General features: G+C 45.1%; 1 protein-coding gene across 1 annotated transcript in view; it reads right to left on the minus strand.

Moving 5' to 3' along the window:
* Positions 1 to 801: 801 nt before the first annotated feature.
* The window catches only part of ptch2 (patched 2), a 29,743-nt gene continuing 7,172 nt past the window's right edge, over positions 802 to 23,372 (minus strand). Inside the window, exons 3-23 of the mRNA XM_074689116.1 lie at positions 20,060 to 20,249; positions 19,906 to 19,975; positions 19,721 to 19,812; positions 17,612 to 17,720; positions 16,811 to 16,897; positions 16,569 to 16,690; positions 15,636 to 15,783; positions 14,217 to 14,348; positions 13,974 to 14,129; positions 13,790 to 13,882; positions 13,575 to 13,700; positions 12,381 to 12,768; positions 11,770 to 12,294; positions 11,068 to 11,210; positions 10,749 to 10,929; positions 9,954 to 10,234; positions 7,201 to 7,338; positions 6,547 to 6,689; positions 3,698 to 4,103; positions 3,043 to 3,613; positions 802 to 2,882 (exon numbers count right to left, since the gene is read on the minus strand). Coding sequence (XP_074545217.1) covers positions 2,848 to 2,882; positions 3,043 to 3,613; positions 3,698 to 4,103; positions 6,547 to 6,689; positions 7,201 to 7,338; positions 9,954 to 10,234; positions 10,749 to 10,929; positions 11,068 to 11,210; positions 11,770 to 12,294; positions 12,381 to 12,768; positions 13,575 to 13,700; positions 13,790 to 13,882; positions 13,974 to 14,129; positions 14,217 to 14,348; positions 15,636 to 15,783; positions 16,569 to 16,690; positions 16,811 to 16,897; positions 17,612 to 17,720; positions 19,721 to 19,812; positions 19,906 to 19,975; positions 20,060 to 20,249 — 4,136 coding nt within the window. The 3' untranslated portion in view covers positions 802 to 2,847. The remainder of the gene's footprint in view (positions 2,883 to 3,042; positions 3,614 to 3,697; positions 4,104 to 6,546; positions 6,690 to 7,200; positions 7,339 to 9,953; positions 10,235 to 10,748; positions 10,930 to 11,067; positions 11,211 to 11,769; positions 12,295 to 12,380; positions 12,769 to 13,574; positions 13,701 to 13,789; positions 13,883 to 13,973; positions 14,130 to 14,216; positions 14,349 to 15,635; positions 15,784 to 16,568; positions 16,691 to 16,810; positions 16,898 to 17,611; positions 17,721 to 19,720; positions 19,813 to 19,905; positions 19,976 to 20,059; positions 20,250 to 23,372) is intronic.

A 23,372-nucleotide genomic window follows, 5' to 3' on the forward strand; every position in this document is an offset into this window, starting at 1 on the left:
CTTCCAGCGCATCTCTGCCAAATACAGCCAGAATTTGCCCACAATTTTCAAAGCCTTTTCAGTAGTATATTAAACACAGTTAATAACATGATCAAAATATCAAGATCTTACCATCTTTCATTGTAATTACAATGAATTTCAATCGCGCTTTGCTACGCCATAATCGGCGCAAACAACATCTCCTCCTCCTCCTACTGGCTGAAGATGTCCCGGAATGTATTGTTTATTTGTATTTTTACGTGCTGAGCGAACGGCCACAGCTCTCATCCGCCATTGCTGCCAGTGGAGGAAATGAGTGCGTTGAGTGTCCACAGCTGCATACTCAAAATCCAGGCCGATTTGAGTACATCATCCGGGTACTTTTGCATACTCATTTTTCACATACTATGCATACTGTTTTTCATTTTGACGCAGTATACTCAAAATTTTGAGTATTTGAGTATGGAAGTATGCGATTTGGGACACACTACATCATGTCTTTGGACTGTGGGAGGAAGCAGGTGTACCAGGACTCCACACAGAACAGAATCAGGGACATTTTGGCTTTGGGGTAACAGAGTTAACCTCTGCATGCAGACTGTTGAAACAAAGCTGCAGCACACTGAAGTCAGATCCTTTGTCGGCCTTCCAACAATACACCTTGAAGAACAGAGCCTATCTTGGTGTTTAACCAGCAAACACTGTCAGTTTACCCATCAGCATTGTGAGAGCAGCACTGACCCTTTGTTTCCTTTAAAAGCTCACACACAAACACACAGACATCAGAAAAGACTGGAGGAAACCACAGAATCACTTTTCTCATTCAATTTATTTTGTTAGTTAATTTCTATAGCAGGTGAGGGAACATAACGGTCACACAAGGGTTTTTAATCTTGAGCATAGTTTTCAGAAGTCACAGTGTTTTAGACATGGACAAGAACATTTTTTCAAAATGACATTAAAGAAGGAAGGAACAAAAAGGAAACTTAGGAACGAGGTGTAGTAGTGACACAGTCCTACACACCTTCTCCTTTACAGTCCCCTGACTGTCCCCCTTCTGCTCCACTGAAAAAAAAGCCTTTGCTCTAAAGTGTTGTCAACCCCTCCCCAATCCCAAAACGCAAACAAAACAAACTCAGCAACAAATAGATATATTTATATATAATATATATTCACTCTTTAAAAATAGAACTTCAGTCTAGATACTAACATCTGTACAAACTACAAAAATAAAATCTTAATATAAATAATTTATATGGCATGACATTAACATTTTTTCTTGTAATAAACTACAAACCAATGCAGAACCCCCCCTTCGACCCCCTGCTCCCTTTAAACTCCTCACCACTGTCTGACAACACCTAGCTGCTGTCTGTGGTCTGTTAAAAACTGTAAATGGTGCTTTGCTCTTTTCTCATTATTCACAACTGCACAGTAGCTACTTAAATTTTCTTTCATATTTACAAAAGAAACCAAAGCTGCCACTTTAAAAAAATGACATTAAAAAATAGATCTGCAATTTTTCCCTGCAATTTAACCTGGCAGTGATGAGACCAATACTGAACAACAACAACAATACAACAACAACACAACACAACAACGGGAACTCATTAAAGCAAATTACATGAAATTCCTACACAAAAGAAAAGGCTTACATGAGGTTTGATTAGAAAGAAGGATGAGAAGTTAGAAAGTGAGTCGGAGCAGGTGGAAGTTTTGTAAAGACTGAAAAAGTTTCCAAAATAAGGCAGTACTCGCACAAGGCGGCAACAACATGAACGTGTTACCACCCCAAAGCAGCCAGCAGAGAAAAAATACAGGAAAAATAAACATAGAATAATAAAATATTATAAAATCACTCCCTTTGCATTGGACTTTACAATTCCCTTTCAAAATAAAACAAGAAGGTGAACATTTCTTGAACACAAAGTGACAAATTGGAACTTTACCCACTGTAGAGCTTACAAAACTGCAGACAAAATGAAACCTTATCACAGCTCCTTCAAGTAGTTTAAAACTGCAGAGGACGACTAGAGAACACCCAAAGAAAGATTTAAGGAGGACTTGTTGTTAATAATAAAAAAATCTCTGTTACTGCCTCTTGACAAACAGGTGAGTGAAGACGTAATACTGAGCTCTGAACGCTGTGACAGCACAGAGGGGGACAGCTTGAAGGCACGACGGTTAAGACTGTCAGGACGACAGAATCTGCTGCGTGATTCTCTGCAATTTCTTACAGTGTACAGAGACGTCTACACTTACTAATACAACAGAGAGTGTGTCAGATGCAGAATATTTCACAGTATAACACTGTGTATAAAGTTAAGCTGACTAAAACCAGAGGGGGGTGAGGGGGGTACTGCATTTTTTAAGGCAAATCACTTAAAATTATTTTGAAGTGTAGCAGCAAAAAAAAAAAAAAAAAATCACAAATAGAAACAAACACTGACATGTATGTTCAATAGCCTAATATCTTAATAACATCTCACTTTTCTGAACACTTTTTACATATAGGACATTTCTGATTCTATACAGTCTGCAGGGAGCAAACAACATCCACCCCACAAAAACAAATAATCTTTAACATCTGAACTTTTACACAAGAGTATACCCAAGTTATACAGTACTCTTTTAAATAGCTTCCTTCTTTTTTAGTATTAAAATATATACTCATAGATTTATAGATTTCTTAAAATGTCTTTTTTCTTTTTATTAATTTGTCCTTGAAATAAATCCTCTCCTTTTTTTGTGTGACAGCTATGTACAGGTGAGAGTTCAAGACGTGATGCGGTGCCATGTTGGGCGTCAAGGTGCTCTGAGAAGTAGCCACAGAGAAGGCAGCAAGAAAGCAGGGACGTGTGAGGGAGTCTAGCAATCTTTGGGTGCCTGGATCCCCATCCCACCTGCAGCAGAGGAACAGAGACGAGAGGAAAGGGTGAGACTTTGGTGGCCAGAGATTCTCAAACTGGAAAACAACATTTATTTCTTCACAAGACTGTCAGCTTCTACTATAGGCATGTGATTATTGGAGGTCATTTTAAGGTGAGCTGGTAACTAACTCACCTTGTGTCTTGCCGAGCTGGTGCTCCATTGGGTTATGTGTTACTTCCAAGTCCTGGAGCTCTAAAGAGTCTCTTTTACATGAAGAAAAGTTTGTTTTGTCATCACAAGTCCTCTTAGCAGCCTCAAAACAGTCCGACTCGCTGTCCACGTCAAAACCTTCATGCATGTAGCCTTGATAAGCCGCCCCCGGCAAGGTCGGGTGCACTGCCACCGTCACAGAAGCCGTGGCAGTCACCATAGTAACAGGTCCACTAGTGGAGCCTTGCTGCATGGGCAGGGCAGAGTTGCTAGTGCTATAGCTCGGCCTTTTAGTCCTGTTTGGCTGAGGCCCTCTGCCGCTGTGCCTGGGGCCGCTTTGACAAGTCCTCCCAGGGAATTGAGCTCTGTCGCTGGGTAAGTGTTGGCCAGGAGGTCCCTGGAGTCTCTGGGGGCCTTGCTGAGACTCCCGCTTGTTTCCATCCCAGCAGGTGAGCTGGGAAGTGAGAGGTGACTGCGCCGTGTGAGAGGATTCATTCATTGGCTCGATTCTTCCACTCGTGCCTGTTGTGTTCTCTCTGAACGGCTTCACCACCTGGAGCAAAAACAATCATGGTTACTTTGAGAGAAACACTTCAGACTAACATGTTTACATGATCTGTGTAGCTGTGCAGCGTACCGTTAGCTTAGGGAAACTGGGATTCTTGCTAGCTTCCAGGAGTATGTGAGATGTTGTGGGAGGGGCACCGGTGTGCGACGCGATGTACGCACTCCTGTCACAGTACTTGGACTCCTCCTCTCCGATCCCTGATGTGGTGGTCACCTCAGAGTAATACTCAGAGTCTGATGACTCCGACAAAGCCTGCTGCCGGGATGACCGTGGGTTGTGGTGGCCTGTGTAGTAGCCATGGTGGGTCAAGGGTGGGGGCAGGGGAGGTTCAGGAGAAGGTGTGGGCAGGCGGCTGGCGTTGTCAACCGGCGTGATCTCAGCTGGAGGGCCCATCATGGAGAGGAGGACCGGCAGGAGAACCAAACCGTTCAGCATCCCCAAAACAGTCAGAATGGCCAACACAGCGAAGAAATACCTGGAGAGTAAAGAGAAGGGTTAGCTGCTGCTAATAACACACATACATTCATTTAATCATTTATCTTTTTCGTTTCATTTTTTCTTCATTAATGTTTGAATAATCAGAGGGAAAGAGTGGCGTGATAGTTTATATTGACAGGAATACACATGTGCGTGCACAGCTCCAAACACACACATAGTTGGCACATGAGGAAGGGAAGTAGCTCAGGGGAAGAAGTCAGGGAAAGCCCAGTGTTTGTGTATCAAAGGCAGAGGGGGGCAAATCTGATTCCCCACTCAGTCCAACTAAAACATGCTTTGATGCCTCTGCTGCTGCAGCTACAAAACCGTGCTCCTGCTCTCTTCTTCACCCACACACTGTGTTTGTATGTGTGTGTGTATGTGTGTGTGTGTGTTTTTTTCTTTATTTTTGTGTGCGTATGTGCGTGCATCTCAGCGGAGCTCCGAGGAGGCCAGGGGGTGGAGGCAGGCCACAAGAAAGAGCTCCGCAAGAAAATTAGAGAGGACTCCACTTAAACACTAACAGAAAGCAGAAAAAGAGAGACAGTAAGATGCTAACCACCAGCCAGACTTAAAGGGGTAGAAAAAAGGAAAAAAGATTGCTGGAATGAAGAAAAAAGTCAACAAGGACGGGGATAATAGCTGCAAACTCGCTCCTGACCTCTGGATGGACTCCTGTAATGACAGTGACTAGTATTTTATTCAACAAAGGTCACTCTTCAAGAAAAGGTTCATGGCCTGCCTCTTTTTTGTTATTTCATAACATTATTTACACTCATCTCTCCCCCCTGCTGTCTCTGACATATTTCTCTTTCCCTCTTTAACCACTGTCCTTGTTTTCTTCCTCTATCAGAAGCATGAGGCGTGTCAAACTAACCAATTTGGACAAAACACTTCAGGGGGATATTTTCAGTGTGTCTTGCAGTCTGCTCAAACCTGACAGTCTTTAAACCACGAGTAGAATCTAACTTCAGAAATAGGTCATCTATGATTTTCTTCAACGCTCATCGTGCTCAACAATCACCACTCCAGCTTCTTTACATGAAATATAAAAGTGAAGAGTGAGAGTGAGACGTCGGTGGGACCTCCAACAGTGTCTCACTGTTAGGAATTCTGTTGTTTATATAATCTGTAATCTTTTCCATTCGTTGTCCGGGGCCTGCGGAGCCATGTGTGCGTACGTGTGTGTGTGAGAAAACGTGCACAAGTGTTTACATGCCTGTACATATGCACATTTCTCCTTGTGTGTGTGTTGGCTGTGCTTGTGCTTGTGTGTGTGAGAGGACTTTGAGCAGAGCTGAATTAGGCTTGCTGTTTATTCAGTGCATTACAAGGCCAGGAGATGTTTACGGCAGTATATTTATGCTACTCCCCAGCTAGCCAGCTCTGGCCTGCCCCATTCACCTGACCACAGCTCCAGCTCCAGCTAAACAAGACCTCCAACAGAGATGCCAGCCCCCTCTGTCTCTGTCTCTATCTTAAATGCTGTCATTATTCCTTAAGTTTTCATCCTCATCTTTTCTCATCTTCGTCTTATTTACACCTCTTTATTTTTCCAACTCAGAATCCGTTCATCTGACTCTCATCTACCCACCCACCAGGACTCCATATCCTCGCAGAGAAGCCACCCTCAGAGTCAGTCTCCTCCTCTTTCTCTTCCCTGCCTCTGTTTCTGCAGAAAAGCTGCTCTTTTTATGTCACGGAGGCCTGTTGCAGTCTGTGAGCTCAAGGTTGTGGTTTGGGGTTTGGGCCCGTACCACATCGGGCTGAAAAACATCGAGCCATTCGCCTTTTTTTCCACCCTGACCATGAAACAGTGGTAGAAAACACACACACACAGCTACACACGATTTACATGCACATCGGCTCACACACATGAAAGGAGGTAGAGATGTCTGTTGGTGGGCTCCAGACCATCTGATGGGCTGACCAGTTCAAATTTAGCTCTGCGTTTTATTACGGCACCCAACATGGAGGGAGAGAATGCCAAACGGATGATAGGAATTTTTACAGATTCCCTTGTGTATGCGTGAATGCGTTGGTGTGTGTGAATGTGTGTGTGAGAGAGACACATCACCCAGTGGGTAGCAGAACACTTCCATGTTTACGAGCAGCTGCTACACACCCTTGATGTTTTCCCCATTTGTTGTGCTCTGAGGTTGGGGAGACGTGTTGGTGCGTGTGTGTGTGTGCTAAGAGTGACAGAACCAGGTGCATATTTGTCACTTTGTGTGTGTGTGGCTGGGTGTGTGTATGCATAAATAGGGGTTTAACATTTTCACCTGCATGCATCCCTGACCCCCACAAGGCTTCCTCCCTCCCCGCCAAGTCAGACCAGACAACTGGCTTCACACTTGCACACAGACAAACTGAACGCTGCTTCGTCTCAGTGCAACAAATGGGCTTTCTACTCACACACACACACACACACAGCATCTCACCTCATGATGAAGTCAAACTCAGAGCCTGCCAGCATGAGAACGCCCAGCAAAGTCGAAATCGCTCCGTCAACCACCGGGGCAAACATGTGCTCCAGAGCCACTGCCGAGCGCTTGTTTCTGTTGCCAATCGCTGTCAGGAAGCCCTGCGGCAGCAGAGAGGGGGGGGAGAAGCGGGGAGGGTTAGTTGGAAATCTTGCCGATCACACAGAACTTGTGCTTGTGGCGAGGCTTGGCATGCATCACAATTCCTGCATTTGGTTTTGTAGCGGATCACTGCACCACACAAGCTTCCTAGAAAACTTAATCGCACTTTTTTCACCTTCATCACTTTCCATTTCAGCATTGATACGCCCCAGCAGTGTTAAAACAACAAAACACAGCTTAATACTTTTATTAAATGTCAGTTACAAATCCTTCCAGCAATAAAACTACATCACAGCAACGATTAAAATATGTTATTCCCACTTGAAAGTAAGCCTCCTCTTTTGTAGGCAAACACACATAAAACTAGCGGTAAACTCACAAAGTATTTAACAGTCAGAGCAAAGTATCAGGTTTCAAGTTAAGTAGGTGTTTAATATTAGGAGCTCAGCTTTCCTAACAGTTAATCCATGTGTGTGTGTGTGCGTGTGTGAGTGCTGAGTGTAGGTTTACCAGCGCTATGTGGACGGTGAACTCCACTCCAATGCCCACAGAGGCGATCAGGATGACCACAGGGATGGCACTCAGCTTGATGCCGATGAGCCCCATGATGCCGAACAGCTCTATGGTCATCATGGCCAAGATGAAAACCTGAGGGGGAAACAGGGAGAAGTTGTCAAAATGGGTGAGACAGAAAGAGAAAAGAGTGGGTCTTTGGTGGCTGAGTCCTCTTGGCTCTTCACCTCACACAGTCTTTGACCCTGTGCACCCACGGCATCAAGTTACCCACCCTGGGGCTCAAACCTTCATCTCATCCACTGCAAAAACCTGAAATCTTAACAAGTGTTTTTGTCTTTGCTTCAGTGAAATGTCTTTTTAAACTTGAAATGAGACACATTCCTCTGACTAGTCCAGAAAATGTCTTATTTTAAGTTATTTAAAGAAAAAAATGAGGTCTAAACTGCTTGTATTGAGACATTAATCTAATCTTGACAAGCACATTTCTGGTTCCCCACTTGCAGATTTGTTTACTTGTTTTTTATTTATTCATTCATTTGTTCCATACATGAAAGCTGACAACAAAATCCATACACAGGTGCACATTACACCCTAAAACAAACACATACATGATAGGAAAGGAGCAGCGTGAAGAGGAATGTCTCTTAAACACTGCAAAAAACTGAAATCTAATCAAGTGTTTTTTTCTTTTTTTTTAAAGTAAAAATTGTCTTATTATACTCGATATGAGCCATTTTCAACTTATCAATCCAGAAAAATGTCTTGTTTCAAGTTATCAGAGTACAAAGATGAGGTTTGAATCGCTTGTAACCAGTAAAAAAATCTGCCAATGGGACAAGAAAAAATTGCTTGAAAATTTCCTTGAGACTAGAACAATGTCTTAATACAAGTAGCTTTTCTCTTGTTCCATTGGCAGATTTCTTTTACTGGTAACGAGCAATTCAGACCTCGTTTTTGTCCTTAAATAACTTGAAACAAGACATTTTTCTGGATTGGTCATGTGAATTTGGCTCATATTGAGTCTAAAAAGGAATTTTCTACTGACAATAAGACAAAAACACTTGATAAGATTTCAGTTTTTGCAGTGTATTTGTCTGCCTCTACTTGAACAACTTTTTAAAAAAGAAGAGATGGTCTGACATCACATACAGTTGATTTTCAACAGCCTACATTAACCCGTTATTGATTTTAACAACAAAAACAAACAAAACAAAAACAAATAAATAGCCTACAATAAAATGAGGAGCCCCCAAAAGTTTCAGATTTAAATCTCAAAACATGCATCACATCCAATTTAATTTTCTAGTGTGTATTGACTCAATTTTTTGTATTTATACATTTTTTTAATGGATGAGTCTCTGCATAACTCTTTAAGTCCTGTGATTGAAAATTCCATATTTTTACACCTACAACTGAAGTACACATTTGCTTTAAGACCTCATTAGACCTCATTTCATCGTTAAAGATCTTAAAATAAGACATTTTTTTCTGGACTGGTCAGGTGAATGTGGCTCATATTAAGTCTAAAAGGACATTTTTTACTCAAGACAAGAGAAAAACACTTGATAAGAGCTAAGGTTTTTGCAGTGTCCCTTCTCTTTCTCTTTCTGGGATGTGCTCGCTATAGCAGGACCAAGGTCATATGCATGTAGAACAAAGTCCCTTTAATTTTTAATTAGACAGTAAGCCTGTGTGCTTATTTTATTGTTTCCGATATTTAAATGTAACATCTTACTAATGCAGTGTTCCTGTACAGTAAACCGCAAAACAAACAGCAGCAGCAAGTCTTAAAAAAACAAGTGGAAGGGAAAAGGTTTCCCGGCCAAAGAGAGCTTTTGATCTCAGCGGGGGCTCTGAGCTGGGGCATGGTTAAATTGGAAATGATAAAAGCCGTTTTACTGCCCGACCACATACGGGCTGGGTGAAATCTTCAGAGGCGGGCTGATGCTTGGAAACCGTACATGCATGTACCCCGGCTCTTTCTGGCCCTCTCTGTCTGAGGAGATTGTGTGCTGTTGCTGTCTCAATCAGTGCTGCTTAAATTAAACACATTCCAACTGAAACTGGCACTGTTGTTACGCTACACTGCAGCACCCCCCACCCCACCAACATTCAGAGAGACTCAGTGGATTTGTGTGTATGTGTGTGTCCGTTTCGGGGGCCCTGAAGGAGCGCTGGTCCCACAAGTTTGTGTGTGAAATCTTTTCCAACCAGTGAACTGCCGCTTTCTCCCTCTTTTTCTCAGTCTCCCTCTTACACACGCACATGCACCCACACACACACACACACACACATCCCTGATGGATGGGTTGAGCAGGCCAAGGTCGCAACTGGGCAGATCCGTCCTGTCCCCAAGTCTCTCCCTCTCCCCCTGACAAAAGCAGCGAGGGAGTTGGAGGTAAAGGCTTCAGGAGGGCAAAGCCTTTCTTGCTCCTTTGCATTTCCTTTTCTAAGGCCGGCCCAGCCTGCATTACAATGACAAAGGTCCTCGTGTGTGTGTGTGTGTGTGTGTGTGTGTGTGTGTGTGTGTGTGCGCGCACTGGCCCTCCACAGAGAAAAAGGGGCCCCCTAGACAGCGTTATTGAGCTGTGCTGAGGAGGCTGAGAAGAAAGTGAGATGAAGAAGAGAAAGAGGAAGGGGCTAATGATGTTGTTGAGGTAGCTTGTGGTGTAAAATGTTCAACAGAAACACGCAGAGGAGCAACAAGGAGGATGAGGAAGAGGATGGCATGGTGTTTGCTGACTTACGATGATGCCGGCCGTCCAGGGGTTGAGCAGCAGGATGGCACAGACCAGGAAGGAGCAGGCCAGGACCACGCTGATGGCCAGCAGGAACCAGTGTCTGAGGCCGATGTACTGCTCCCAGAACAGGAAGGGGTATCCGTTGGGGTAGTTAAACACGCCTTTGCGGCTGAACTCGTCGCAGACAGCCCTCACGCTCTCGATGGCCTCCACAAAGTCGCTGGCCTGGCGAAGGCCGTTCAGGTAGAAGGGGAACTGTGCGAACTCCAGGGGCTCTGCAGGAGGGACTGCAGGAGAAGAAGACACATAAAGGTGAAACTCCATATCTCTTTGAGCCATGCACTGCAAAAAACTGAAATCATATCAAATGTTTTTGTCTTGTTTTAAGTAAAAACTGTCTTTTTAGACTCAATATGAGCCTTATCTAACTGATCAGTCCACAAAGATGTCTTGTTTCAAGTAATTTACAGGAAAAATGAGGTCTGAATTGCCTGTAACAAGTTAAAAAAGCAAATGGAACAAGAAAAATTTGCTTGAAACTAGAATGATGTCTTACTACAAATGACTTTTCTCTTATTCCATTGGCAGTTTTTTTTAACTTGTTACAAGTAATTCAGACCGCATTTTTGTCAAATAACTTGAAACAAGACATTTTTCTGGACTGATCAGGTGAATGTGGCTCATATTAAGTCAAAAAAAGACATTTTCTACTGAAAACAAGACAAAAACACCTCCTAAGATTTCATTTTTGGAAGGTTTGGGCAATAAACTGGTTATAAATAATGAGTGTATGTTACTTACTGCGCAGATTCTCCCCTGTGGTATCATACTTGTCATGAATCCACTCTCGGGGATGTGGGTAGAAGTTGGCCTGAGAAGCAGCGTAGCCCAGGGGATCATTACTGACCCAGACTGTCAGGTAAATGTAAAACACCTCTGGAGGGATCAAACCCTCAGCATCCACCAGACGACGAGAAGTCAGCTACGGAGAAACAATCCAAGGGTTAGCGTTTTATAGCCTTACAGCTGGTGATTCAGTAGTCTGAGATGTCACACAGGCTGTCAAAGTACTGACAGAGAGATTCTGTTTAGAAGTGTTCCTCCTAGCTTGTGGACATACCTGGCTGTAGTTGAAAGGCTCTTTCTTGGAGCCGGTCTGGATGAGGAGCTTGTACGCCAGAGCTCCGTCCTCTGTGCCGTTACGATAGCTGTCAGCGGTAATCCGGCCTGCCTGCCAGTCAGCATCAAATGCAGCCTGAAGACCTGCGTGAGAGGTTAAACACACACAGACACAAAGAGTTATTTTGGTTGACATTTATAGATATTATGTTTCCTTTGTCCTACTCTAAATAAAGTTACTGGGGCTTTCCACGCAGAATCTGAAAGTGGAAAAGTTTCTTCTTTCTGCAGCTGACTCTGATTGACCTGTTAGCTATCACTTCCACTTGAATGCACCTCTGACATGACACAGCCTCAGGGCGCACACACACACACACACACACACACACACACACACACACACACACACACACACACACACACACACACACACACACGCCAAGATGCAAAGATAACCTACGACCCCAACCTGTCTCATGCACCACCCCTGAGCCCAGGTGGATAAAGGCAAACAGCATGAATGAACTCTTGTTCACCCTGTGCACATTCTCCCCCATTTTTCATGTCCCCACACCTGAAAAAACCCGCTGCACTCTTCTCCGTTTCTGACATCATCATGACCAGAAACCCTCAGGGGAGACAGAGGATTACTTATCACCTGACTTATTGAAAAAACACAGCACCCTCGAGCCTGGTTTCGTACCTCTGAGCCAGTCCTGGAAGTAGTGCAGCCACATCCGGGGCAGCTTCCCGTCGCTTTCTCTGACCACATACTTCACAGAGTTGAAGGCGTTGTGCAGCTGGATCAGCAGCCTCTGCGACCGCGCGTAATCAAACCCATCCATGGTCACCAGGTACATGTTGTAGAAGGAGAAATACTTGAACTGGGCGTCGATGAAATCGTACTCCTTGGTGTCACGCGGCACGATGTCGGTTAGGTAGAGGCCATCGTGCACCATGGTGGTCCCGTACAGGCTGAGGCCGAGCAGGCCCAGGAAGAAAATCACCACGATGGCTTTGCTTTTGGGCTTGAGGAGAAGAGGGGCGTATTTCTCCCTGGCAAAAGTGGACAAGTTCCAGTGCAAGAAAGGGAGTGGGACACACTTCTTTCCAGATTTGGAGTCTTCCACCTGGGCGAGGAGGTCCCGTGTGGAGCTGGAGGTGGGGGTGAAGAGCTGGGAGCCGTAGGGGTCAGGCACAGAGGTGGTGGTGGGGGAAGGAGTGATGGCTGATAAAGGAAGGAAAAGACAGTTTTGAGTAACTTGAAGTCATGTTGAGTCATAAAAAAGCAGCTGTCTACAAAGAGGGACCTACCCTGAGGCTGTGAGGCAGGGCAGAGGATGATGGATGTAGGGCTGGTGGAGATCTGTGACGTTGGCGGCAGGATGGTGACGATATGCTGCCCCGCTGCATCACACTGCGTGAACGCCTGCACCGTGGTCGTGATCTGAGTGCTGGTGGTGATTGTCGACCCTCCTGTGTATTGGTGCGTGTGCGCCGTAGTTGTCGTCGGAGTGTGCGGATGCTCTCCGGCGTCCGACAGCTCGTGTGGAGAAAGCTGGATGACACGGTCAGCGCAGGGGCTGTACAAGCAGCAGAGGACGTCCAGACGCTTGTCCTCGCGCCGGTGGAGGTCCAGACTGAGGATGGCGGGGAAGATGAGCAGCACCATGGCGAAGTTAAACACGACCACAATGGCCGCCTGGGGGAAAAAAAACACAGAGGGAGAAGAAAAGTGAGAAAAACAGGGAACATTATGTGAAATTACAGACACCGTATTCCAGCTGGGGAGAGTCAGAACTCCTTTTTTTTCTGGCCTCTGAGACCACAGCCCAGAAAGCAGAGAAAGCCTTACTCTAAATCACCAGCCAGGAATAGTCTGCGAGCCAGCGAGGGAGAGAAAGAAGAAAAGAACGCCAAATAAAAGAAGAAGAAAGACGGATTGAAAAAAAGAAGGAGGGAGGGAGGGAATATATATGTTGCGAGTCTGAGCAAAACCATCACCCTTCACTCACCCCATTCCCTGAAGCTGACATTCTAACTGGCTGTGGTTTCCACTCTGTGTACGTCTACGTGTGTGTATTTGTGTGTGTGCTTGTGCGTTTCAGACCACCCACAGTTAGTCACAGATCAGAGCGAACCGCCTTGACGGGCCAGTGATATACTGATCCACTCCTCCCTCCCTCCTCCCTCCTTCAGCCTCTCGCTCTCCTTCTTCTCTTTCTGTCTGTTTATCGCTCTCTTTGCTCTGAGTATTCCACAAATTTACGCACAGGAACAGACGCAGAGACACGCACATGCGAAGAAAAGTTAGCCTTAAAGGTGCAGCAGTCATAAAACGAGCAACAAAGGCCTCGCTGGCTTTGAATGAGTGTCACCTCTCTTAAGTTATCTCTTTCATTTTCAAAGGAGCCCCAGGCCTCTCGGTGAGCGATTGTGTACATGTGTTTATGTCTGTGCGCATGTGGGTGAGAGACACTGTGTGTGTGTGTGTGTGGAAACACATACCTGCAAAGAGAAAGCTCTCAAGGCAGGAATGGGTACGAGAGCAGCCATGAAGAATGCAATCATGTTATTGATGGAGGTCAGAGCCACGCTGGTGCCGGTGCGGCGTAAACAGTCTCCTGTCCGCTCCTGGAAAATAAAGACAGAAGGAGTTTAAAGAGGAGGAGAGGGAAGGAGAGACGAGGAGAGGAAGAATGGAGGCTGTATCTTGAATGTACCTTAAAGGGGATGTTGCTCCCAGCTTCAGTGAAGGAATGAGCCAGCAGGAACATGTCGTCCACACCGATACCGAGGGCAAGGAAGGGGAGAACCTGTGATAGGAAAGAGTCAGAATTAACATTTATAGCAAAGAATTTAAAGTGTTTCATACACAGAGAGTCCACAGTTTCCTTGGTGTAGTACCTGTGTGGTTGCAGCGTTGAAGGAAAGTCCCAGCAGAGAGCAGAGACCAAGTCCTGCAGCCACTGACAGTGCCACTAACAGCACCCCTGCCAGCCCCACAGCCCCCTGAGACTTGGCACAGTCCCACCTCAGCATGGTCACACAGGCGTACGCCAGCTGCAGAGAGGTGACATCCATCTTTAATATCATTCACATGAGCATTCCTGAGCCTATCTTTTGGGTCTGAATCTTCTATGTTCTTACCATGAGCAGGTATCCTCCGGCCACCCTGATGACGCTGACGTCAGAGAAGGACTTCATGATGTCGTTGAGGGTGGTGGTGGAGAAGGCGTGGATGGACTGGCTGGAGTTATCTGGGATGCTCTGGTGGACCACCTGAAGGATTATCATCTGTTAATAATCCAGCTTCAAACTTGTCTTTAATGCCAAATTAAAGGTGATATACACCAAAATATATGCTACAACACATTAAAACCTTCAAAACAGATTCTAGTGAGAACAGAAAACTGCACAACTCCACGGACAGAAAAAAAAAACACCCCATCCCTTTGAAAAGTGCATGTGTGTGAAAGTGAGTAAGGATGTGTGTGAGTTTCCACATGTGTTAGCATGTGTGTGAGTGCGTGTGTATGTATGACAACTGAGGAGTAATGAGCACAGATGCCAGAGGTTGTGGGGTCAAAGGTCAAAGGGATGGGATCACATGGCCAGAGAGACGGCTCCCTCCCTTCTGTGGCGTGAAAGCACCAGATGACTGGACAAAGCTGCATATCCGTCCACGTTCAGTCGCCATACTTCATGTGGAAGGAGATCTGAGTTTGTTCTTTCATATGTCAGGAGGAAATGCGGTGTGTGTCTGTCAGGTAACGTTTCAGTGTGTCCCCCTCCTCCTGCACACACACACATGTCCCCTTACCACCCCACCACCACCCCCCTCCTTACCCTCAGCAGAGTGGGTGTCAGCTATCACAGCAACAGCTTGTTCCTATAACTAGGGCTCTGACAGAGAGGGATGGTTGGCCTACCACACACACACACACACACACACACACATAAGGAAGCACACACACATACACCTACTGCCCTGGTGTGCCCTGTGATTCGCTTTACAAGGAGAGCTGAAGACTGATGGAATTCAGACACAGCAGAAAGGATCCCATGCAGTGTGTGGTGTGAGTGTGAGTGTGTGTGTGTGTGTGTGTGTTTTTGCATGCATATGTGTGTATCCAAAGAAAAACACTGCAAAAAACTGAAAACTTATCAAGTGTTTTTGTCTTATTTTCAGTAGAAAATTTATTTTCAGACTTATTCTGAGCCACATTTGCCTGATCAGTCCAGAAAAATGTCTTATTTCAAGTTATTTAAAGACAAAAATGAGGTCTAAATTGCCTGTAAGAAGCTAAAAAAATTTGGGATGACTGGACTAATCGTTTGAATGTGGCTCATATCAAGAATAATGAAATATTCTTCACTTAAAATAAGACAAAATCACTTGATTATATTTAATTTTTTTTGCGGTGAACAAGTTCACAAAAGGACTAGGAAATACTTCCTGATACCCCTTCATTTCTTTCTCTGTTGAAGGAAGTGATGTTGTCCAGCTTCCTGTGTTCTGTTTGAGGCTACAAACATGTTCAGGTGTGTGTCAAGGTGTGTGTTTACCTCCACAAACTTCCTCTGCCAGGACTCAAGGATGGCGGTGGCCTTCTCCTCATTCCAGTTGATGTCGTGGATCTCGTAGTCGTCTTTAAAGTGCTCGTACAGCTGCTTCGGACTCATCAACAGAAACATGGTTTGGAGGGCCTCGGCGCTGTGAAACACACAGACACATCCAAAACGTCAGGCTAACATGGTTTATTGTGTGTTGAGCTAAGTTATGACATCTATCTCACAAGCAGCACGTTAAGAATCATCCAGTCAGACTGTTTGGCTGCAGGAGCAGGCCTTTCTGTGAATGGATACAGGCAGGTGTCATTTCTTCTTGGATCTGTCTGCCTGTCTGTCTGCCTGCCAGTGTGAACAGCTAAAAGCAGGTGTTATCTAGTCGGCTTGTCTGCTGGTCTCTCGTCTGTGATAGAGTCCTGGTGAGCAGCAGTGCCAAAATGTGAAAGAAAGGATCATAAATCATATATGAGAGTATGTGTCGCTTGTGCAGGTGAGACAGGAATCCTGTGAATCTACATGAGTGATGATGTCAGATCTGACCCAGTGCTGTCACTCCATTTCTACTGGCTTTTAAATCCTAAAAGTTTTATCCGCTCTTGAATAAGTGAGCTTCATTTTTTCCCTCCTCTTCTGTATCTTTCCGTCTTTGGTCTCATGCACAACAAATGTGTAACTCAGTGGGGGGGCTTTATGGGTCTGTCAATCATCTGTAATTGGCCTATCCTAGACTGGGGTCACGCAGGAAACCGATCCCTCTCTGTACGTCGCATTCCTTTCATGCATGTTGGGTTATTAGAGGTTACAGGGATCCTACGATCACACAGGCAGATGCGTGGAGCAGAAGTGATCATTCATCCTTCCTTCATTGTTACATTTTTCAGTGAGATAGGGTGGAATAGCCCTTTAACTGCAGTGTTTGTATAAACATACCTCAGCAGAGCATCCTGGCTGCTCTTGACCCGCCCTCCCAGGATCAGCTCCTCCTGCCAGTGCATGAACTTCCGGCTGAAGCCATGGCAGCCACCCTGGAGACGCCCAGCAATGTCAAGGCTCTGAATTGACAAGCAGGAGAGAAAAATACAGAGAACTGTGTCAGAGGGTTTTTTCGCTCAGTATAACCAACATCTCTCTATAAGTTTTAAATCTACAGTGAGTGAAATGTGAGGTTTTACCTCTCCTTGTTCCTTGTTGGGAGCACTTAGAGGGCAGTCAGGGTCTGAAGGATCCAGACACGGTCTGTTCATGTAGGCATGCCCCACCTTTGGAGTTAAAAGGATGTCACACAAAGTCTTAGAGCAGGCATGGCAAACTGCGGCCCGGAGACCACATTAAAAAACATTAAAAAATTAAATGAATAAACCTTGTTAATGTTTTATTTTCCCTGCAATTCTGATGTTTTCTATATAGAGAGTTCACATTTAATTTTGACACAATCTTTTATTATTTTTTGTTTTTTTCATTTTAAAACCAGGAGAGAAAAAACACGTTTTTCTGTAATTCAGTTTTTCCGTTTTGGTTTTAAAACAGAAAAACAAAAAAACAAGTCAGTTTTTTTGTTTTTTAGATTTTGTTTTGAAACAGAATAACGAAAGAACGAACCATACACGGATTAAAAATCCCATTATATTTCCATTCTCTCATATGCTAATTTTAATTTCAAAACAAAATCAAAACAGCGAAAAATAGACCGTTACGTGTTTTCTGATTTTTGATTTGAAAACGCAAAATTGAATAACAAGTCGTTATACGTTTTCCCATTTTGGATTCTAAAACGGATATGGAATGAACGAATGATACCCTGATAGGTTACCAAAGCACTCCATCCATCTGCTCCTGGTCCGGCCCCTTTGTCAAATGTTAGAACCCATTGTGGCCCACGAATCAAAAAGTTTGCCCACCCCTGTCTTAGAGTCTCTAAAAGTGTGCTTATGAGAGTTTTCCAGTCAATCTGTGGGCTTGTGTTTGTGTCTCACCTGCGCTTTGTCCAACATCTCCTTAAACCCCTCCAGCGAAGTGAACTGACTCAGCTCCTCCATCAGCTTGACTGGATCGAGATTCATCCACTGGATATCAGGCATACCCCTGCAGAGGAGAAACACGCTAACAATGAGCATCATGCTAAACACACGAGACGATAACCTGGAGAAGAAACTGTACGATCACTTCCATCACAAGCTTCACATTCCAGCTGATGCTTTAAAGGAGACGAGAAACCATGATTCCTTCAACTCTCCCTCACACTCTCCCTCTTTCTCTTGTGCTGGGCTACACAGGAGGCTAGCTACAGATACAGGATAAAATAGCGTTTATTATCCTGTTTCACGCTGCCACAATGCTTAGGGAAAAGGCACGGTGGCTGCCTGTTCACTTCCATTCCTGAATGTCCTGCACTGAGTCATAACAATTACCTCTTCCTCCCAAACATCTTGATAAGGAGGGAGGGAAGTGGGAGGATTGGGAGGAAGAAAGGTGAGCTGGAGAGGAGAAGCAGTGGAGGAGATTTTTCACCATGTTTTGTGGAGTCTGTTTCTGTAGGATAAAATGCTAACTCCTTAAATTAACACCTGTATCATTCATCATACTCTTTGATTGGCGTTTAAAGAGGGCTTTCTGTTGCAGGGAAGCAAAGAGGAGAAGATGATTGGCAGAAAGAAAAGGAAATAAAAGAATCCCAATCTCCCTCCAACGACTCACGGAGAGTGCTCCTCTCCTATTCCCACATACCAGCCTCTCTTTTGCTGCTGCCTCCAAAGACGCACTCCTTTATCAGCCACTTTTTGCTTGAGTGAACCAGGCCTGGGCCCTTTTGTTTTTTCATAGATTGCTGCTCTTTGTTCTCCAAAGTTTTTTCTCTCACTCGCGCACTCTTCCTCACTCTTTTCCCCAGTTTGCCTCCCTCTTTCTTTCTCTTTCTCTCACTCCTTTTTTAAAATCATTTTAAAACCAGAGCTGAAGTGAGGCGGAAGCTGACTCTGGGTACGTAGGCCTCAGTGACTGCCACAAGTTCCTCTCTTCCCCCACATGAGAAAAACAAGTTTAAAACGGCATTTGATAAACAACAACAGATGCCGAGCACTTTGTGCGATTTACAGGAATCCTTGGAAGATGTGTGAATCATCAAAGACCCCCTTTTCCCTCTCTCGACGTCGCTTTGCTTTCACACAAGCCAACTGGGAGATGCTAAAGATGGGAAACTTGTGTTTGTTTCTGTGTGTGCTGGCTTGTCATGCAACATACAGCTGTCAGCTCTCGACAGGAATATAAACAAATAAGTCGTCTGCAAAGAAACATCTGCTATGAGCTAAACTATCTTTTATGAACCCAGGACTCAATTGAAATATCACCTCTGACGACAAAAAAGGCTCTCTTTCAGTGACTCAATTTCTCAAGAGAACTTTGTCCTGAAAAAGGAGGCAAAAAAAACTGAATCTGCAAATGCCCAAATACGCCCAGACTCCACTGTTAACCGTCTTGTAGCCTCTCTCAGTCTTTCTCGGGGGACTTGAGGCTTGAATACTGCCCATTTTATTTGTTGGACAACTTGGGAGCTGGGAGCCCGAGGCATTACCATGAGAATGCCGAGTGTTAGCCGTGAGCTGACAAAGCTGGCCCCCCTCCCTCCCTCCTCCGGGGCCCCTGCACTGATGGACACTCACTCGTAAACTGAAAGAATGCTTTCCATTGTCTGACCCAAAGGGCTCCCCTGCCACCACCACCACCAACTCCATCGCCGCCGCCTCCCTGTACTTCGTCCTACCAGCCCACCACCCAGTTTTCTCCAGCAGCCATGTCCCCTCTCAGTCTGTCTCCATCCCTCCCTCCTCCAGTCCCTCTCTGAGCCCTAAAAGAACTCTATTACCAACCAGCGCTGTCAGTTACAGCACCCACTGACAGACTTCTCAAAGCCCAACTGTATGTCTCCATTGAGCGTGTGTGAAAAAAATCACAGACCTCTCCAAAAGCTAAAGTCAGCGGCGCAGGTTAGATGGAAGCACTGACAGCAGAGTGAGAGGCAAGAATTTCTTGAATGTTTTAAAAAAGCTTAAAAAAAAAGAAAGCTGATCAAATATTCCAAGTCTTACGGTAAATAGGCGGAGCCTCCTTGAAGTTTGGCCCCCTCCCAAAAACAGTCCATTGGGGTGATTATCATACAGGGGAACAGCTTGTCAATCATCTGTGGTCAGAAACAGACAGGAAGAACGATCAAACATCACAAATAAAACGAAAAGAACATCAAAAGGATGAGTGTGATTAATAGTGAGCCTACCCTTTCGATCATGACGTTTTCTATGATGGGAACTCCTGATTTATAGCAGATTTTGTTAAGATCCCACGACCTATGAAAGAGAAAGACAACATAGCATCAAACTTTGCACAAGCCTTCACAGCGTTCTCCTACAAGTGTCAGGTAATCCACTTACTTTCCGAACAGCGACACCTGGACTTTGCTGGCGGACAGGGCGGCCTCCATGTGAACCAGCAAAGCCTCCTGGGTAAGAATATTGGTGCCCTCTTCTTTGGGGGTCTGAATGAGCATCTGTGAGGTAAATACTGACTCTTCTCCCTGCTTCTCCCGGGTGTAGCGAAGCTCCGTGCTTACACGACTGCCAGCTAGAAAAAACGAAAAGATCACAAATTAGTACTGTGCACTTTGGATGGATGGATGAACAGATGGATGAATGATAGGTGCATATTAACACAGGATTTTCTTTTCCTTTCTACACTCACATACACACTGGGCTGTGTGTATATATATGTGCACACTCTTGCACAAAAACACACATCCATATATCGACCAACGCCCTTGGCCCTCACCAGTGTTGGTTTTGAAGGAACTTCACACAAGCCAGCGTCTGGCCAAGTGAAATGAGTAATACAGCTCCTCATTGGCTCCTCCTGCAGAGCAGATGTGCCCTGTTAGTTAGGAAAACCAGGCCTCTGATGCCCCGTCAAAAACCCCTCAGCCACTCCGCTCAGGGCAACGAATATCGATACAGATATCTGAACTGAGACTGTGCAGAGTTGCGTTTTCAATCCTTTCTTGTGCTTTATATTCTCTGAGTTTTTGAGGAGGAGAAAGACATGAAAGACTTTTGAGCGTAAAGGAGATAAGGAGATCAAAAAGGTAAATAGATTGATAAAGAGATAAATATGAAGGGACATAAAAGAGACAGAAAGAGCATGAAAGAAGCAGAAAGAGGGAGAGCTGTGTTGTGCTGTGCGGTAGACTCCAGCCCCCTAATTACAGGAGGTTGCCCTGAAAAGGGTTTGCCAGCCGGGGGGATCTGTGCCTGTGCCAAGTGGACATGAAACATGCCGCGCTGGATCACAGAGGGCCCGTCTGCCCCTCTCGCTGTCCCACTACATGACAACCCCAGAGAGGGAGAGAGCGGCAGGGAGGGGAGGGAGGAGCGCAGGAGGTGGGGGAAGCTTGGAATCTCCTTCATTTTAACTCCCGTCACTCTTTTTTTTTATCACCACTTTCACTTCCCTGGATCTGTTTCTCTCACTCCTAATAATCTCTCCAGCTTCAGCTCCTCTCTGTGTCCATCTCCTTCTTTCTCCCCCGTCTCTCCTCTCTCCCCCTCACTCTCTGCACCTCCCCCCAGCCCAGAGCAGGCTCCTATAATTGATGGGGAGAAAAGAAAAAACAAACTATTCAGCCTACGCCGTGAAAAGTGTGAGATCAGGTTAGGACTGAGGGCCTTGGAGACGCGGTCCAATATTTCGAGGCTTCACTTTCATGGCTTTAATTACTGATGCAGAGGCTTCGGAGTATAAGGTCACCTTGTTTGTTTTCAGTCACGGATGTCTCTTTTTTAAAGTGTCTGCTCCAGAAAAAAAAAAGCTGTAAACGGGATATACTCTTCTTGGATACTTTGCACATCTGGTTGTACAAACCTATCAGAGATGTAGAATAATTTCTTCAAGACATCTGGAAACTAATCCTCCTGGTTATTTGATTTTAATTGACTTTTACTGAACCATTTGAAAACTGTCAAATCAGACAGAGAGAGTGCTCACATGCACAGAGAAATCTGGTTTGGTGTAAAAAGGGGTTCTTAGAAGCCACTTCTCCTTAACTCGGCTCAATTTCCTCCCAACACAGATTTCCAATCAAAAAAAGGCTACTACAAACTGAAACCTTTTCCGTCCACGGACCTCTTTGACATCTGTTAAACCTTTTTTGACATTTCGTATGTTAACCTCTACAGCGTAGGGTTTTGATCCCAACAGGAACTGGGTGGCTCGGAGAGACTCTGGCTCTGTAATTACAGGCCTCCTGAAGTAAATTATAGCTATTTGTGTCTCGTTCCTCCCATCTGGACCACCCAGGCAGCCAGTCCTCTCTCTTCTCCCTCTTTCTCGCCTTTCTCCTCAACCCCTGGTCTGGCCCCAACCACCCAACTCCGAGCTCCGCAGCCGCTCCGCCAAGTCCAGCTCGGCTCAGTCCACCACTCAGGAACCTCATCCTATCTTTTCTTATCTCTTTCTTCCTATCTGCCGCTCTCTCCTCTCCTCTTCCTCCCTTGTCTTCCTCCTTTTCTTTCTCTTTCTCACTCTTTTTCACTCCCCCCTAACCCCCCTTCCCTCCCTGCACTCAGCCTGCGCTCCTCGCAGCCTTAAAGAGACAGTTCCCGGAAATTTTCCCACCCTGGGAAGAAAGCGCCTTTGAGTGTGGAAGTCAGGGTTTCGACACAACCAGCGGCTGGTTATTTTATTGCACGAGCAATTTTACAACATGAAATATTAATCTGCACTTGGCAGCGTGATCAAAAATTAAAAGATATGATCACATCTCTTTTAATCCCATCAACATTTCTTTTAGTGCTTGTCTTTTGGAAAGCTCTCACAGATTTGAGCACACAGCTTTAGATGCAACATGTGAGTTCGTTTACAAGCTCTGACACTGAAATGACTTTCACAACACGCATGACGCTGGGTGAGTGAAAGGCAAATGAAAAATGTCAAAGCAAGCACAGACATGGTTTCACGTCTGTGGGTGCACAAGTGTAACATTTGTATGAATATGTGCGCCTCTGAGAGCGTGTGTGTGTGTGTGTGTGTGTGTGTGAATGGATGGGTGTGTACACCAGTGCAAACACTGGACCCTGTCTCCACCAACCTCACTCATTTCCTCTCCACCTGACTCTTCCTCTCCAAAAGAGACGAACACCCAGAATCCCCTAACTCGGTGAAAAATGTGCGGCTTCTCACATCTGGCCTCTGGGACGGAGGCGAGGCCACTTCTAAAGTGCTGTGTTTCAAATTTATTCTGTTCTTTTCTATTCTATCTTCATGGCTTACAGGCCTAGTCCCGGTTCCAGGCCATGCTAGGTCAGAGCAGGCCACCTTCAAAGTTCAGTGTGGTAGATTAGCTGGATTAGGGGGCCTCTGAAAGGCCCCATGCTGCCATGGAGGAAGACCCAAGATGAAGAGGGCTGGAAGTGACATGTGTGCTCTTACCTGCTTTACGTGCTGCGATAACGCTACTGTCACAATGTAAGTTAAAAACAGAGCGTGTCTACACTGATTCTCCCTCAACAAAATTTTAAGTAGAAAAGTTTCAACGAATATTCTAATTAGAGTAAAAAAAAAAAGAAAAAAGCCATCCCTTGGCTGCCATCTTCAATCCATCATTTACTCTCTTCTCTTTTCACCCTTTCTTTATTTCTTTGCTTTACAGAAAAAGACATGAAGAATCCTTTCTCTTTGCTTGGCACCCAGCTTCAC

Source organism: Halichoeres trimaculatus, unplaced genomic scaffold (assembly GCF_033239565.1).
Source record: "Halichoeres trimaculatus isolate MK-OKI-2021-1 unplaced genomic scaffold, fHalTri1.1 fHalTri1_scaffold_15, whole genome shotgun sequence".
NCBI lineage: Eukaryota > Metazoa > Chordata > Actinopteri > Labriformes > Labridae > Halichoeres > Halichoeres trimaculatus.